The sequence below is a fragment of the Halichondria panicea genome, chromosome 13 (genome assembly GCF_963675165.1).
Source record: "Halichondria panicea chromosome 13, odHalPani1.1, whole genome shotgun sequence".
Classification (NCBI taxonomy): Eukaryota; Metazoa; Porifera; class Demospongiae; order Suberitida; family Halichondriidae; genus Halichondria; species Halichondria panicea.
Window position 1 is genome coordinate 3,426,565 of NC_087389.1, and position 13,725 is coordinate 3,440,289.

The 13,725-nt window shown below is 39.7% G+C and overlaps 2 protein-coding genes across 3 annotated transcripts; one reads left to right on the forward strand and one right to left on the reverse strand.

The window, feature by feature from the left end:
• Window positions 1-7: 7 nt before the first annotated feature.
• LOC135346685 (uncharacterized) lies at window positions 8-9,231 on the reverse strand. The gene is made up of 14 exons (XM_064544382.1): window positions 8,695-9,231; window positions 8,407-8,547; window positions 7,841-8,085; window positions 7,661-7,742; window positions 5,475-5,651; window positions 5,287-5,360; window positions 4,650-4,832; window positions 4,385-4,558; window positions 4,067-4,303; window positions 3,923-4,012; window positions 3,670-3,850; window positions 3,564-3,615; window positions 1,781-1,886; window positions 8-236 (listed from the first exon to the last, which is right to left on the reverse strand). Exons 1-14 carry the CDS (start codon window positions 9,229-9,231, stop codon window positions 137-139), a joined length of 2,379 nt encoding a protein of 792 aa, XP_064400452.1. The 3' UTR covers window positions 8-136.
• A 264-nt stretch (window positions 9,232-9,495) lies between these two features.
• Window positions 9,496-13,684, forward strand: LOC135346691 (tyrosine-protein phosphatase non-receptor type 11-like). 2 transcript variants are annotated; one of them, XM_064544387.1, is made up of 9 exons: window positions 9,496-9,634; window positions 9,915-9,997; window positions 10,640-10,708; window positions 11,363-11,485; window positions 12,094-12,187; window positions 12,496-12,598; window positions 12,684-12,774; window positions 12,895-13,014; window positions 13,365-13,684. In XM_064544387.1, the coding sequence occupies exons 1-9, from the start codon at window positions 9,500-9,502 to the stop codon at window positions 13,543-13,545; spliced, it is 999 nt and encodes a 332-aa protein (XP_064400457.1). In that variant the 5' UTR covers window positions 9,496-9,499; the 3' UTR covers window positions 13,546-13,684. The 2 variants fall into 2 exon arrangements, with proteins under 2 accessions (XP_064400457.1, XP_064400460.1); XM_064544390.1 differs by having other exon boundaries at window positions 10,643-10,708.
• The last annotated feature ends 41 nt before the right edge of the window (window positions 13,685-13,725 follow it).

The window sequence follows — 13,725 nt, forward strand, 5'->3', positions numbered from 1 at the left end:
CGTGGAGTGAAATTAATTACCTCAGTAGTCAATACGTTAACTCATGCTTAAAACTAGAAGCTAGGTGCAGCCCTAGTACTAGCTAAAAAGGCAAACATAATAACATTACATAAGAAAATGTTATGCAGCTATAGATCTAGCTGACTGAAAATGAAATGGGTTGTTCGTCACGTGCTCTAGCCATTAAGTATTCCATGTATTGACTTTGTTCAGTGAGCTTCTCTAGCACATCGTTTCTGTGTGGAATAGAAGAGGGAGATTGTACCAATCGTGATACCATTTTAAGGAGTCTTTCCATTCCAGCAATAATCACCTCTCAAGTATTTGAGTAGTTACCACATGTGAAGAAAACATCTTAATAATACTATCATGTACATGTAATTATTGTCCCAGTGGGTGTGAATAAAATAACGATTATTAGGGCATGCACTCTTGGGGTCAATAACAGAGCTATATTCGAGAATGTAATTTTCGAGCCACGCCCAGTAACCAGACATCTTTATGATGAAACATCTACTATTATGTTACAGTTCATTTTATATTGATCAGAAACTGGAACAAAAAGGGTCCAAGTCCACCTCATCTATGTCTCACTCTCTCAGCATGATCAGACATGCCAGTTGGATATCACCAGCTATATAGCTACCATGCACTGTACAAGCTCCGAGGAGGTCCGACATGCGTGCACGAATCACTACAAGTGCTAGTGTATTTGGCCTGGAAATTATCATGCGACCGCAATGACATCAATGCACTGAACTTGTAGTGATTTGTGCACGCATGTTGGACCTCCTCTGGTGCTAGCTAGCTCATAGAAACGAATAAATTCTGAATTTTCACTAATATCCTTTGTATAATTAGGAGAGTGCTTCTATTTGAGTAGAGTCAGCAATTAGCAATTATCGGACGAAATATCTCCTACAGGAGAGCTGGAAAATGAAAGTGGTCCTCTCACAGACAATGGCCTTAAGGGCTAAGCAACAACTTTCTGGAAATTAATCCCATTGAAAACCTTCCTTGTCTGAACTAGAGCTGCTTGTTCTAAAGTAAGAGGCCAATTGAAAATTTTTAAAAAGTGCCACATGTAGCCGAGGTGTTGGCCTATCAATATACAGTATCAAGTTGCAGCTGTCCCCTGTTAGCTAGCAGTTCTATTATACATTGATTGTTTTGAGCGGTTTGAGCATTTATGCAGCTCTAGTTCAGACAAGGAAGGTTTTGCACTGGATTATTTTCCAGAAAATTGTTGCTTAACTCTTGTCTATGGGAGGACCACTTCTGCTTTCCAGCTCCCCTGTAGGAGATACTTCGCCCGATAATTGATTGGCCCAAACATTCATTGCTGATCGACTCTACTGCGATCGCTTAAAGTAAAAGATACGCTTATAATCGAGTAAGCGCTAAAAATCCAGTTTCTACAGTTATCTATTACCACAAGATCGAGTGTTAAACTAGAATTAGGATTTCATTTTAGATAAGTCAGAGATATGCCGAACGTAGCAATTGTGCCTTGTAATATACCTCTGGATGTAATGTCAATCACCCATTATTAGCTGCATGCAAACAAAGCAATGCAAAGCCAATTGAATTGGCATAATTATAAATGGTTAGTTTGCCTCTTTAAAAATACTGTATGGCAGCTTGGGGGTCGAAAACGTACCACAGCTCTTGTACATTGTGTGCTAACACAAACAAAAGGATCAACACTACTCTCTCAATTGTAAATTGCAGTATCAATTTACAGAGAGTATAGTATAATAATTATAGTAATGCCACTTACCTGAAGTTATCTAACAACTCTTCATGTTTCCTGATCGATCGCTCCAAGTGCTCCAACTTTCGGTTGACTTCATTAATTGGAGGGACCTCCCATTTCTCAAGAACATCTATAATTATTATTATACTTCTGTTAGTGATAGAGGTTATAATAATGCCTCTCACCATATTTAGCTTTTGCTCAAAAAGTATTAGAGTGTTGTAGAAGAGGTAATTAAATGGATTGTATACTGTTATAATCACGGTTAATGCAATGAACCACACAGTGAAGAGCCAGAGGAGGTACAACACGCGGTTAAGCTCACGTGGCTGCTATTTCTTGATTGAAGGCAAGAAAGACAAAGAAGTCGTTAAAAATGCAATGACGACATTCAACTGGTGGCAAGTAAGCGCCATAAAGAGACAAGTTTAGAGCATAAAACTCAGTGAATTTGTTGCTGGCTAGTAGCTAGAGTTATACAAGTAGAGATTAGATTTGTTGTAACAACCAAGGCTCAGATGTTGGCAGTGATCCTATCCTGAATGCAGGCACAGAATACTTATTAAACACACTCTAAAACAGAATTACACTAAAAGTGGTGGTTGAAACTGGTTGAAAAGCTATTTCACATCAGTATAAGCCCAGCAATGAACCATCCTGATCTTAGAAACGTCAAGTGTATTTCTTGAAAGATACACGCCAAACCAAATCCACCACAGTCTTGAATGATATTCATGCACAAGTTAATGAGATTCATAATCTTTTGGCTGGTCATATGACCGTGTCGTACCTCCTCTGGTGAAGAGCTATAGGAGTTTAATTGAAACAGAAGTCTATATCTGATGGTTTGAGCCAATTAATTTCCCCTAGCCAAATTTCAGGGAAAAAACATGGGAGCGTTAGCCGCCGAAGGAGGTGAATTTTCACAATAACTTAAGCACATGACTCTGATTTCTGTGGAAAGAATCTTCCTTATTTCATACGTGTAAGAGGATAATTATGAATTGTTGTTTTTCCAAGTAGCATCAGCGCTCAATGTGGCTTCAATGTAGCTCACTGCGCATTGCTCGTAATAATATACCGTCATTACTAATTGCACAAGCAAGTGAGCCCCCCTCGATCCCCACTTGTTTGACTTATCAGCTAGCTAGCTAGCTACTTAAGTTCTCTGATATAAAGCTGTTTCTGTTCATTGTTTTAAGATTCTAGCAGTAGTTTCAGGCTTGCTAAGCTTTATTGGAGCTTATAGTAACCCAGCTCAGGAGCAGCAACCTTGAAAATCTGGGATATCAGGTGAATAGCAGTTTTCTTTCGGGACAATTAAGGGACAGGGGTGCTAAATCTGGGACAGTCCCGGCCCAATTCGGGACAGTTAGCATATGCTTGATGGATGAGTGATCTTCAAGATAAAAAGCGTATGCAATTAATGTAATAAGTACTTGCATTTCCTGCTAATTGCCAATGAATAAAAAAAAAAGGGGAGGGGTGGATCTGCAATGAGGTCAGAGTTCACAAGGGGCTTTGCAGCTTGTTTCTGGCTCTTGTAGCTAACAAACAGCTATCGCTTTAGTGCAAGGCAAGGCTATAACTAGCTCATAAGTTGAATCGAAAGTTAGTGTGAACAGAGCAGTTACAGCTGGAACAGACACACATGCGGACAGCTTTAACATATCCCCTCGTGCTCAAGGCATAATTATGCATCGATCACACTAGCTACAAGAGCTAGGCATCCGAACTAATTACACCAGAACCTCCTAACATGAGTGAGCTGGAGATTCAAGGGTGTTTGAATCAGAAAAAAGTATACCTTTAGGGTCTTTGATGACTTCACAGCTCTTGTAAAATTTTTTTCGATGGTCCTAAAAAATGTAGTGCAAGTATCAAGCAGAAACATCTTATGTAGACCTACTCACTCGAGCTAAGAACGAGTTGTGCTCCACCCTCGCAACAATCCATGCTCTATTAATAGCTAGAGAACGTTGAGCATCCTGCTGAACACTACCGTACGTGTCGCTCATCTGAGCAATTAGCAAGTTCAGCAGCACCACAATGACCAGAAAAAGGAATAGCAGGTAAATAAAAACTCCTAGCCACCTGCAGTAATTGCAACAAAATTTTAGTATCATACCAAATATTGTATCATACCAAATATTATACTACGCTCACATAAAACCACGAGGTCCAAAGTATTCATCGACGATACTTCCTCCCTCAATCATCACTCTAATCCCAGTCAACCAAACATAATATAACTCCCTGAATAACATGATAATTATAGCAATATAATAATTTGGGTTATTGTGTGCTTACGCAGTTTCAAATGGGTAGAGATCAAGACTGGTGTTAAATGATACCGTTTGATTTGTTACATTCAGGTTGCACCCTGTTGAGTTTGTACAAGCAACAATAGTAGATGATTCTTCTCCACGCAAAGCGAGATAGAAAGCCCCAGAGAATGAAAACAGAAACACCATAAAGATTGTTCCAAACTGGAGCATATCCCTCAGCAGTACTTGGTACAAGATTTGGACGTATGCTCCAGTTGACCTGTATAATAATATTATTATCATACTCAGTATTAATGTCTATCTTAAAGATGTACCAACAGCAGTGACTGTTTAGCCATACCTAAACACAGCAGCATATTTGAAGGCTCTTAATCCATTGAACAGGTAGCAAAAAGAAGCAAACAGCCATTGCACATTCAGGCCTGAGGCTCGAAATGGAATGATAGCGAAAAGTAGAAAAACAGCAGGAGCATCAAGGTAGTTGAAGTAGTCTTTGAAGTAGAGTAGTTTATGGCTACAGGATAGACACAACACTGAACGGCAGTACATGCAGGTACTATATACATGCAGCCAACAACTGCATTGCGAAATTATGATAAACTAACATTTTTAGTTGGTTGAGCTCAGACAATCCGTTATACCCAATTGCGACTACCACTAGACCTTCACAGATACCTCTGAGTACGTCCAATGGTGTATCATACAGTCTTGGATCTGGTTTTTTAGCTGCCAGAGTTAGCGCACACGTCAGAACAGTCATTATAAACAGGTAGAAAAGAAACTGCAAGCTGTGAGAACCACATTATCACCAACACATTCATAATAATTTGTAAAGAGGAGGTTGGACACGCGTTATAACTGCGGCGACCTAGGGTTATAGAAATCTCGTTAATATGCTTTCCTTGCATTCTTGCGCGTTTATCTCTTCTGAAGATAATAGAAATCTACTGTAGGTGCTACAAAAAAATAGGAGCCAAAGAAGCAAAGGGAAGTGCAACAAACACTTACTTCGTAAATTGCTGGCTCTTTACTTGGACTATAAACTACGGTACTCACGATGCCACAGCTAGACGTTATTAGCAAACTACTGTGGAGTGCTTACTGTGGAGTGCTATAGGAAACATATTTTGGTTTCATGCTTCTGTATATTCTCTTCTTTCTCCGTGCATGCATATTATTATTGCTCCGTTACTGCTTTGATGAAATTATGACACATGTCCAACCTCCTCTGCATTAACTCACAAAAAAATGTATCTGGCAAATTTTTTCCACTTCCTTCTCAGTAGCAATCTTACAACGTCATGATACACTATGTCCTAGACAATAAAATATTTGTAAAAAGGGCATTACTCATTTTATGATGGCTGACAAACTATGTTGGTACTAAATCCTCAACAAACAACAATACATAGTCAAACACATCCACATACCTTGTTATTGCTCTTAGCAATCTTGTGGAGGCAAGACTTATTGGACTTGTCAAATAGAGGATCGCTTGGAGCCCTGCCACATACATCTCCATCCAGTACAGCATAATGAACAAGGTATGTATCTTTTTGCCCAGGAAGTGGTTCCATCATTGTATCCAATACTAGCAGCATTGTGTCCTACAAATGAAATCATTGTCACAATGAAAGCACCGCGGGTGCTGATGCCTCGGTGGAGGTGTCAAAACGACTACATAACATAAAGTTACTAGCTATTGCTAATAGCTTTTATAGACACATTATACACACATTATATTATCATGATGAACAGCTTTGCATTAATTTTGCTGCATGCAGGCAGAATTCAGAAACACAAAAACTCAAAGAGTTGGGTAATGATCGACCATGATTGTTGTTAAAAAGGATCGATGCCAAATGTCCAAGTCTAAAATTAATGGCTGCAGCATCAGCAGAGCCTTGCAGCTCTCTTCTCACTCTTGCATCTACCATAGCTAGCATTCTAGTGCAGAGCAAAACTAAGTAGAGTAGCAACGCTCAATGGACAAGATTTTCTACGCACTCTTCTGAAAAGGCTACAATGGCATCTCGAGAACGAAGCATTATTTTGCAAATCCGCGAATTAAAATCCAAGAAAACATGACTAGAAGCCTATAAACTCTGACTTGCACTTTATTGATCCTTGAGCAGCTGTAGCAGTCCACACGCACGCACGCACGCACGCACACACACACACACACACACACACACACACACACACACACACACACACACACACACGCACACACACACACACAACTACTGTATACCTCGCTTGCGCATGCGCTCCGAGGAATAACAAGATACAAAATGTAGGTATATCAATTACTTTAAGCTAGAGCCTACACTATTGTGTTAGCCCATAATTATTATGTCTCGGTGCGCGTATACGGTAGTGTGTTTGTGTGTGTAGACTATTTCAGCTGCTCAAGGATCAGCAAGTAAGAGTTTCTATAGGCTTCTAGTCATGTTTTCTTGGCATGCTATTTGTGGATTTACAAAATAAAGCTTCGTTCTCGAGTTATGCCTAGTTTTGCTTACTTAGAATGCCATTGCAGCCTTTTTAGAAGAGTCCGTAGCAAACCTTGTTCACCGAGTGTTGCTATTCTACTTAGTAGTTAGCTCTGCACTATAACGCTAGCTATTGGTAGCTGCAAGGGTGAGAAAAGAGCTACAAGGCTCTGCTGACTTGCAGCCATTAATTTTAGACTTGAACTTTTGGCATCGATCCTTTTTAACAACAATCACGGTCGATCATTACCCACTATTTGAGTTTCCCTGTGATTGCATGCAAAAATGTTCATCATGATAAATGTGTGTGTGTATAAAAGCTAGCTATTAGTAGTTTTATGTTATGTAACTTTGGCACCTCCACCGAGGCATCAGCACCCGCGGTGCTTTCATTATAATTATGACCAAGAGTTATAACAAGTGGTGCAAGCTTTGCTGTGCTAATGCCTCTCGCCATGTTTTGCTTTCGCTCTAGAGTGTTATTATAGAAGAGGTACTTTGTATAATGTTTGTTATTGTTGTTTGTTATTGTTGTTTGTTATTGTTGTTTGTTATTGTTGTTCGCAATTATTGACAATGTTCAGTCATTATTAATTTTTAAGAAGAGTGGAAACAGAAGTGCCTTGCTGCAAGGATAGAAGCATTTAAAGTTAGGGCTGTATGCAGCTTTGCAGCTCTTTTCTGGCTCTTGTAGCTAACAAACAGCTAGCGCTTTAGTGCAAAGCTAACTCATAAGTTGAATAGAAAGTTTTTGCTAACATAATTATGATGCTATGAAAGATTCTGAAGAGACTGCAATAGCCTTAACTTAAGAAAAAAGCTTTAGTGCACATCCACGGATCAAAATCCAAGAGAACGTGGCTAGAAACCTATAGAAGCTGTTAGTTTTCGTTGCATTGCAACCACTGAGCAGTTACAGCTGGAACACATACACACACACACACACACACACACACACACACACACACACAGTCAGCTTTACCGTATTCCTCATGCGGCTACGCCTCGAGGCATAATAATGTAGTTGCACATGATATCATGTAGAGTAACACCCTTGTGAAATCCACATGCATTATTAATGGGCTCAATTTCCTAATTTCGCATTTATATATTCATTGTACCTTCATAGAGGGTGTGTCCAACAGAGTGTGTAAACTCAACTTGGAAGCAGTGTTACCATATCCTTGAAACAGTTCCCTGACCCTACAAAAAAGGTCAGAAACCTTAACGGTGTGCTTACTTAAACCCTGCACTGTCACGTGGACAGCAATCTTATAAGTAAATATTATTACAGTGTATACCTCCCAGGCTGCATTGCCTTTATCATCATCACTGAAAATTCACTGTGTACGTGAGCGATAGAGATTTCCAGTGGTGTCTGGCCATCTCTGTTTTTTGCATGAATAAAAGCTCCTGAATGAACAAATTTTTTCCCAATTGTAGTGAATCCCTTTGAAGCTGCAAGATGCAGAGGAGTGTTTCGATCATATCCTGCCGTGAATACTGTTGCACCCCGCTCAAATAGCCTTATCACGAATAATTCCATCTAGATCAAAGTAGGATGTGCATGAGTAAGTATACAACGTACCGTATAGCGCGAAATTTTCGAGGCACTTATATTTCGTGGAATGGCCTCTAAAAACATTTCGTTGCACAATGTTCACGGAATGACTGCTTACCGGAAGCCACGCCTTTAAGATAATTCTAATTAAAGAATAAATTCCGTGGACTTAAATTTTCGTGTAGGATTGTTAACCGCGAAGTTTAAGCCCCTCGAAAATTAAGCGCTATACGGTATGAGTCAAGTTTAAGCCACACAGTGAGATTTACACATTGACACCCATACGACACATAAAAATCTACTCACACAAAACTCTTTGAAGTCTTGACGTAGGATCCATAGTAGAGCTTGCTCCACTGTTCCAGCTTTCTCTTCTATCAGATCAGTGTACACTTCAAAGATAGCTTCCAGTTTCCCAATTCCTAACCTCTGAGTTTTTACAGCCACCTAGAAAAAAAACTCAGATTTACATTAGAGGAAAAAACCTCAGTGCTGATAAAAGGCTACTGAGTACGAGCATTTATTAAAGCTGTGCTATATAATGCATCCAATACTTGATCTCCCATAGCAAGATAGCTACTCAATAACCCTTACTGTTTCCCAGAAATGGTCTCCAGGCTCTTCACCATCTACAGCTTCCTCCACTTGAGACATTAGAGATATGTGTCCAAGGGAAAGACTTGTTTTGGAGAGGACTGATATAGCATCTTGATCACCATGTCGAAGACCCATTTTGGAGAAACTCTTTCGGATCACCTTGGCAACATCTTCTTCATGGCCGTCATCTGCCTTCGGAAATTCCATACCTATGAGCCTTGACGGGATGCTCATTTCAATGTTTACGTCATCTACCAGTGCAATTTCCTCCTCTCCTAGAGTTGACTGAGCTGCTGCAGAAGGGTACGAACTGAATGAGCGCAGTGGGCGTGCATAGCCATCTGATTCAGAGTACGAAGCTGCAGGTCCAAATGATACAGATCTTTCAGGCCGGGAAGGAGGGACATATGGCAACTGAGCACCCTCTTGCATTTCACTTTGCATTGCTGATGCCTCTATCTGAATTTTATTAATGGTCGACTCAAGTTGAGTCATTTCCACTTCAGTTTCAGGTGTTGGGTCACTCGCAGACATAGATCTAGTGTGAGATAATGCAGTCCTTCAGTCCACAACTGTCATCCGGTATCCCAGCCAAGAGTTCCGCTTCGATTGCCTGAAGATGGCCACAGAGCTACGCGTAGTACGCTATAACCGTAAAGGGCGATAACAGCTACCCATACATTCCAGAAGTCCAGAAGGCGTGGCTAACAACATAAAAAGCAGCTAGCTTTACCATGTGCAGAATAATTTGAAGTGCATTGATTTACCAGTTGATGATAATAATTATTTAGTAATTGTAAAGATGCAGTCATCTAGTCATAGCTCGCTTGAATCTCTTAAAAATATCCACATTAGCCCCTTTAGACCAGGAAAGCTCGTGAGAGAAATCAGCAGCAGTGCCAAACTGGGATCTTCAAGCTTTCCCCATCCTGTGAAGGTAAAAAATGAATACTGTATTAATAAAAATAGTAATTGTATGGGAAGTTTGGGGTGTGCAGAAACGTGAACGTAGGTACAGGTCTATACTAGGTATACAGTGCATGACATCTGACTAAATTTCTGACTTTAAGCTTTTAATGCTAGTATAAAATGACATTGTAACTAACTGGCATTGCACGATCTAATGACGTGACACTATGCTATAAAATAAGCTAGCTAGCTATGTACGTACGTATAGCCTTGTACATTATTTTGCTTCATAAAATGTATTTATGCAGATACTAACAAAAGACTCATCCACTGGTTCTCTATTGAGTATTTACGATGACCAGTCGGAGTCATCGCAGGATACACTGAGCGAGTAAGTTGGTATTTATGTTGCTGCTAAATTAGCTTTTCAAGTACATGCATGTGAATGTTGAAATGAGTACTCACTACTCGTAACCACAAAGCTGAGTCTATATAGGACGCTGTCACAGCTTTGTGGTTTAGTGTGTGGGAGTACTCAACTTGAACTTACTTGAAAAGCACTGGATACCGTCTTTCTTCTAATTACAGCGCCCCAAAAATGTTCTTGTGAATTTCCAGTGGCGCACAAATAGAAGAAAAAAGACTAGTTTAGCACTTCATTATAATTATTGGAGTGGCTCTTAGCGTTAGAATTAGGCTCTTAGCATTAGAAGTAGACGGCTCTTAGCGTTAGAACGTAGAGTAATAGTAGCTGTTCCACATAGATAATTTGTACGTATAGCCTAGCTCGACTTCAGGACGCGATATAATAATAACCCAGGTGCCAGCAAAAAATAATTCCAGAATTCATTTGAGGCTCAATTGGAACAGAACTTGGCGCTGTAAAGAAAGACGGTTAGGGGTACCCTTAAACTAGAACCAGCTGATTAATTCTTTTGTGTCCATTTTATTTGTATGACTGACTGTATAGCTAAAACTGTTCACTATACATTATCTGTGACAGTGTGTAACTCTATACTACTCTCTATCATAGCAGTGGTGTGGGTTCGACAGTCTCGACAAACAGGAGCATAGATGAGGACTATTTCACATGCTACCAATGGTAAACATAATGTGTAACACTATATCATTGCTCAATAGCCTCTCGTCTTTCTTTATTAGTATCCCACTCTTTGTTTGTATCTTGGCACATTGGTGGCAAGTGTAGACATTTGCACTTCACCTATCGGCCATAGCATCAACTAGAATATTTCCTATTGTCATATATATATATATATACGTGAAAACCACATAGCATTACAGAATTCAAGTCAACTGCATGTGTATGGTGCATGCATGTTTTGACTATATGAGGTAAAACAGAAGTAGTGGGTGATATTGGCAGGATCCCCTAGTAGCTAGTCCCTTTTTGAGGTGGCCTATCCAAAATAAGCACTGCCTTTCTTGGCAGCCATGATGACAACAAATCAATTGTCCTACATAAGCACTTGAATCATGCTCACATTGTAACGAGCAAGTGAAGCCTCAGAAGCTTCTCCAGCTCCCACATGATCTCTTCCTCTTGTTTGGCAAATAGATTCTTTGAGTGAAGAGTGTGTGCAAACACCTGTTTGCTACAAAAATGTTTGCTCTCCCGTACTCTTTGATATCTAAACTCTGACACGTGAAATCACTTGTTTCAGCTATGAATTACTGTGTAGCTGATTCGTGTAAACTGAGAGTGTTGTATGTTTCAACATAACGTAAATCTGTGTAGGTATGTTGGCAGACTGAATAGACTGGAGGCAGAACAATGCTTGGAAGGCCTTAGAAACGGTACATATTTAGTGAGAAGAACTGTGGGGAAGACTCCTGAATACACACACGCAATCGCTGTGAGGTAAGTGATATTCGCAAGTTGATGGTGTACTTGTACATGTTTGTATTGAGCTTATGAGCTCATATGGTTGAGGTCACCAGTATACACATACATGCAACTTAATATGAATTGCAGATCTAGAGGGAATGAAGTGTTTCCCACCTAGTTATAGTTTAGTCTTTCAACAAAGTTCTCTCCCACATGTTTACCTTAGTTGTTTGTGCTGTGTCGGCATTTGATTATGGACATGAAAGTGGGTATTTGTGCCACTGTTTGCACTCACTGAAGACTCTACTGTAAATACACAGAGCATTCTGGTCTATGTACGTACAGGTGCAATTATTACAATAACTTAGTGTCAACAGAATCCAACTGAAATACACCTAATGTGACAAATTAATATCGTAGCACATTTCAGGGCAATTGAGAACATGGTTTCTATTGTGGAAACCCCCCCAGATCGGGATAGCACAATGTGAAGTTGTAGTTGTAGTGCATTAAATGTTTTGAAGAAGCTGCATGTATTTGGAGTATTATAGTAAAACTATGGTAACCTTTGTACATAATACCAGCACATAATTATTGATGCAACTGAGTGTACAATGTGGTAATTTTTTTCTTTCATGTAGATGGAACGACCAACCATTCCATATTCGTCTGTACAAGAGGGACAAGTCATTCTCAGTTGCCAACTTCCATTGTAACAAATTCCCCACCGTTGAGGTGAGATAAGTTCACTTGCTACATGCATACTCACTTAGATCGTTGGGTCATTTCTAAGTGTAACACGAGGACAGGCCTTAAAAAAATACAGAACTTTTTAATAGTCCTATCCAGTTAGCTTGGCTCGTAACATGATAGCACTATTATGGTGGGAATATATCAATTGATCTCTCAATGCCAAAATTCAATGGTGCATAGATCACATAAACACCATCCTACTTATTATGAAACCGCAATGCTATACATCATTAATTGTGCAATGGCTCTTGAACCTGTTTTTCCACACTTCGCACAAACATTTAATACAGGACTTGGTGACACATTTTCAAGACAATAGTTTATCAGCTAACTTTCCAGCCATTGCAACTAAGCTGTTACACCCATATCATGAGGAAATTGGCCGATTAGAAGGTACATAATTATAAATGTGCACTCTCCTAAAGTATAATTATATGCACTATAATTACGATTTTAACATGTTACCTTTATGGCTCAGACGTTTCACCGGAGCAATACGATGGTGGTCAGCCATGCTTCTCTATTGGAATCTGTGCTGTGGACGGTAGTGTTCAACTGATCGAACAAGAGTAAGTAACAATTAAGTAATCACCCCATGATATTAATTGACATTGTGGGCTTTTGTATCAATCGTGTAATATCTGTGGGCTGCTGAACAAATTTAACCACATTTGTATCACTCCATCTAGGTGGTACCATGGAAAACTTTGTCGAGGTGATGCTGAGAAGATCCTCTCGAATCAGCCTGACCATAGCTTTCTACTTAGAGACAGTGAGAGTGTCCCTGGTGGCTACTCGCTATCAATAAGGTAATAGGTCATAACACCATCAGGAAATATTATTGGAAGCAACCTGGCCTGAACCATTGAGTCACAGTATTATATGATCACCTTAATGTATTCAGTTTAAGTCATGTGGCACTATATTAGCATGAAACTTGATCCCTGGTAAGACACCAGTCTCTGTAGGTGGTATTCTATGCAGGTGATCAACGCCCATTGAAACGCTTTTTGTCATTAGTGATGTTGAACACACAACACCTCACTTATAGTAGTATACGGTTACGATGTTTAAACACTTAAATTCCTGTCACACTACTTGTTGTGTACCTCCCACATACACAAGTACTTCATTATTCCTTTTGCCACACACCTGACAGGGATGGACATTGTGGCAGCTACGTTCATCTTCGGATCTGTTACCAAAAAGGAGAATACGTACTGGGACATTATAGCAAACCGTTTCAAACTCTACCTCAAATGGTCGCATACTATTGCGAGCATAGTCTCAATGTCAAGGGCATTCCAAATTTATCACTCAAGTATCCTGTGTCTCGATGACATCACTATCAAAGGCACACTCATGAACATTTGTCACTCTTCTTAATTTCTATCAATCTTTTAATTAAGTAATCAAACTGATTCAGAAGTTTGTTACATTCTACCTCACAGCTATATAAGAAATATACACGACCATTGATCACATGTGGTATAATGTTGAAGGCAGAAAGCCTTGCTCGC

Excerpts from the sequence above, each read along its gene's own strand:
- LOC135346685 (XM_064544382.1), bottom strand. The coding sequence starts at position 9,231 with ATGTCTGCGAGTGACCCAACACCTGAAACTGAAGTGGAAATGACTCAA. Across the intron at positions 8,548-8,694 it reads GAGACCATTTCTGGGAAACA|GTGGCTGTAAAAACTCAGAG; the intron begins GTAAGGGTTATT and ends TTTTTTTTCTAG. Across the intron at positions 1,887-3,563 it reads AGTCATCAAAGACCCTAAAG|ATGTTCTTGAGAAATGGGAG; the intron begins GTATACTTTTTT and ends TAATAATTATAG.
- LOC135346691 (XM_064544387.1), top strand. The coding sequence starts at position 9,500 with ATGCAGTCATCTAGTCATAGCTCGCTTGAATCTCTTAAAAATATCCAC. Across the intron at positions 9,998-10,639 it reads TCGCAGGATACACTGAGCGA|CAGTGGTGTGGGTTCGACAG; the intron begins GTAAGTTGGTAT and ends TCTCTATCATAG. Across the intron at positions 12,188-12,495 it reads ACAAATTCCCCACCGTTGAG|GACTTGGTGACACATTTTCA; the intron begins GTGAGATAAGTT and ends CATTTAATACAG.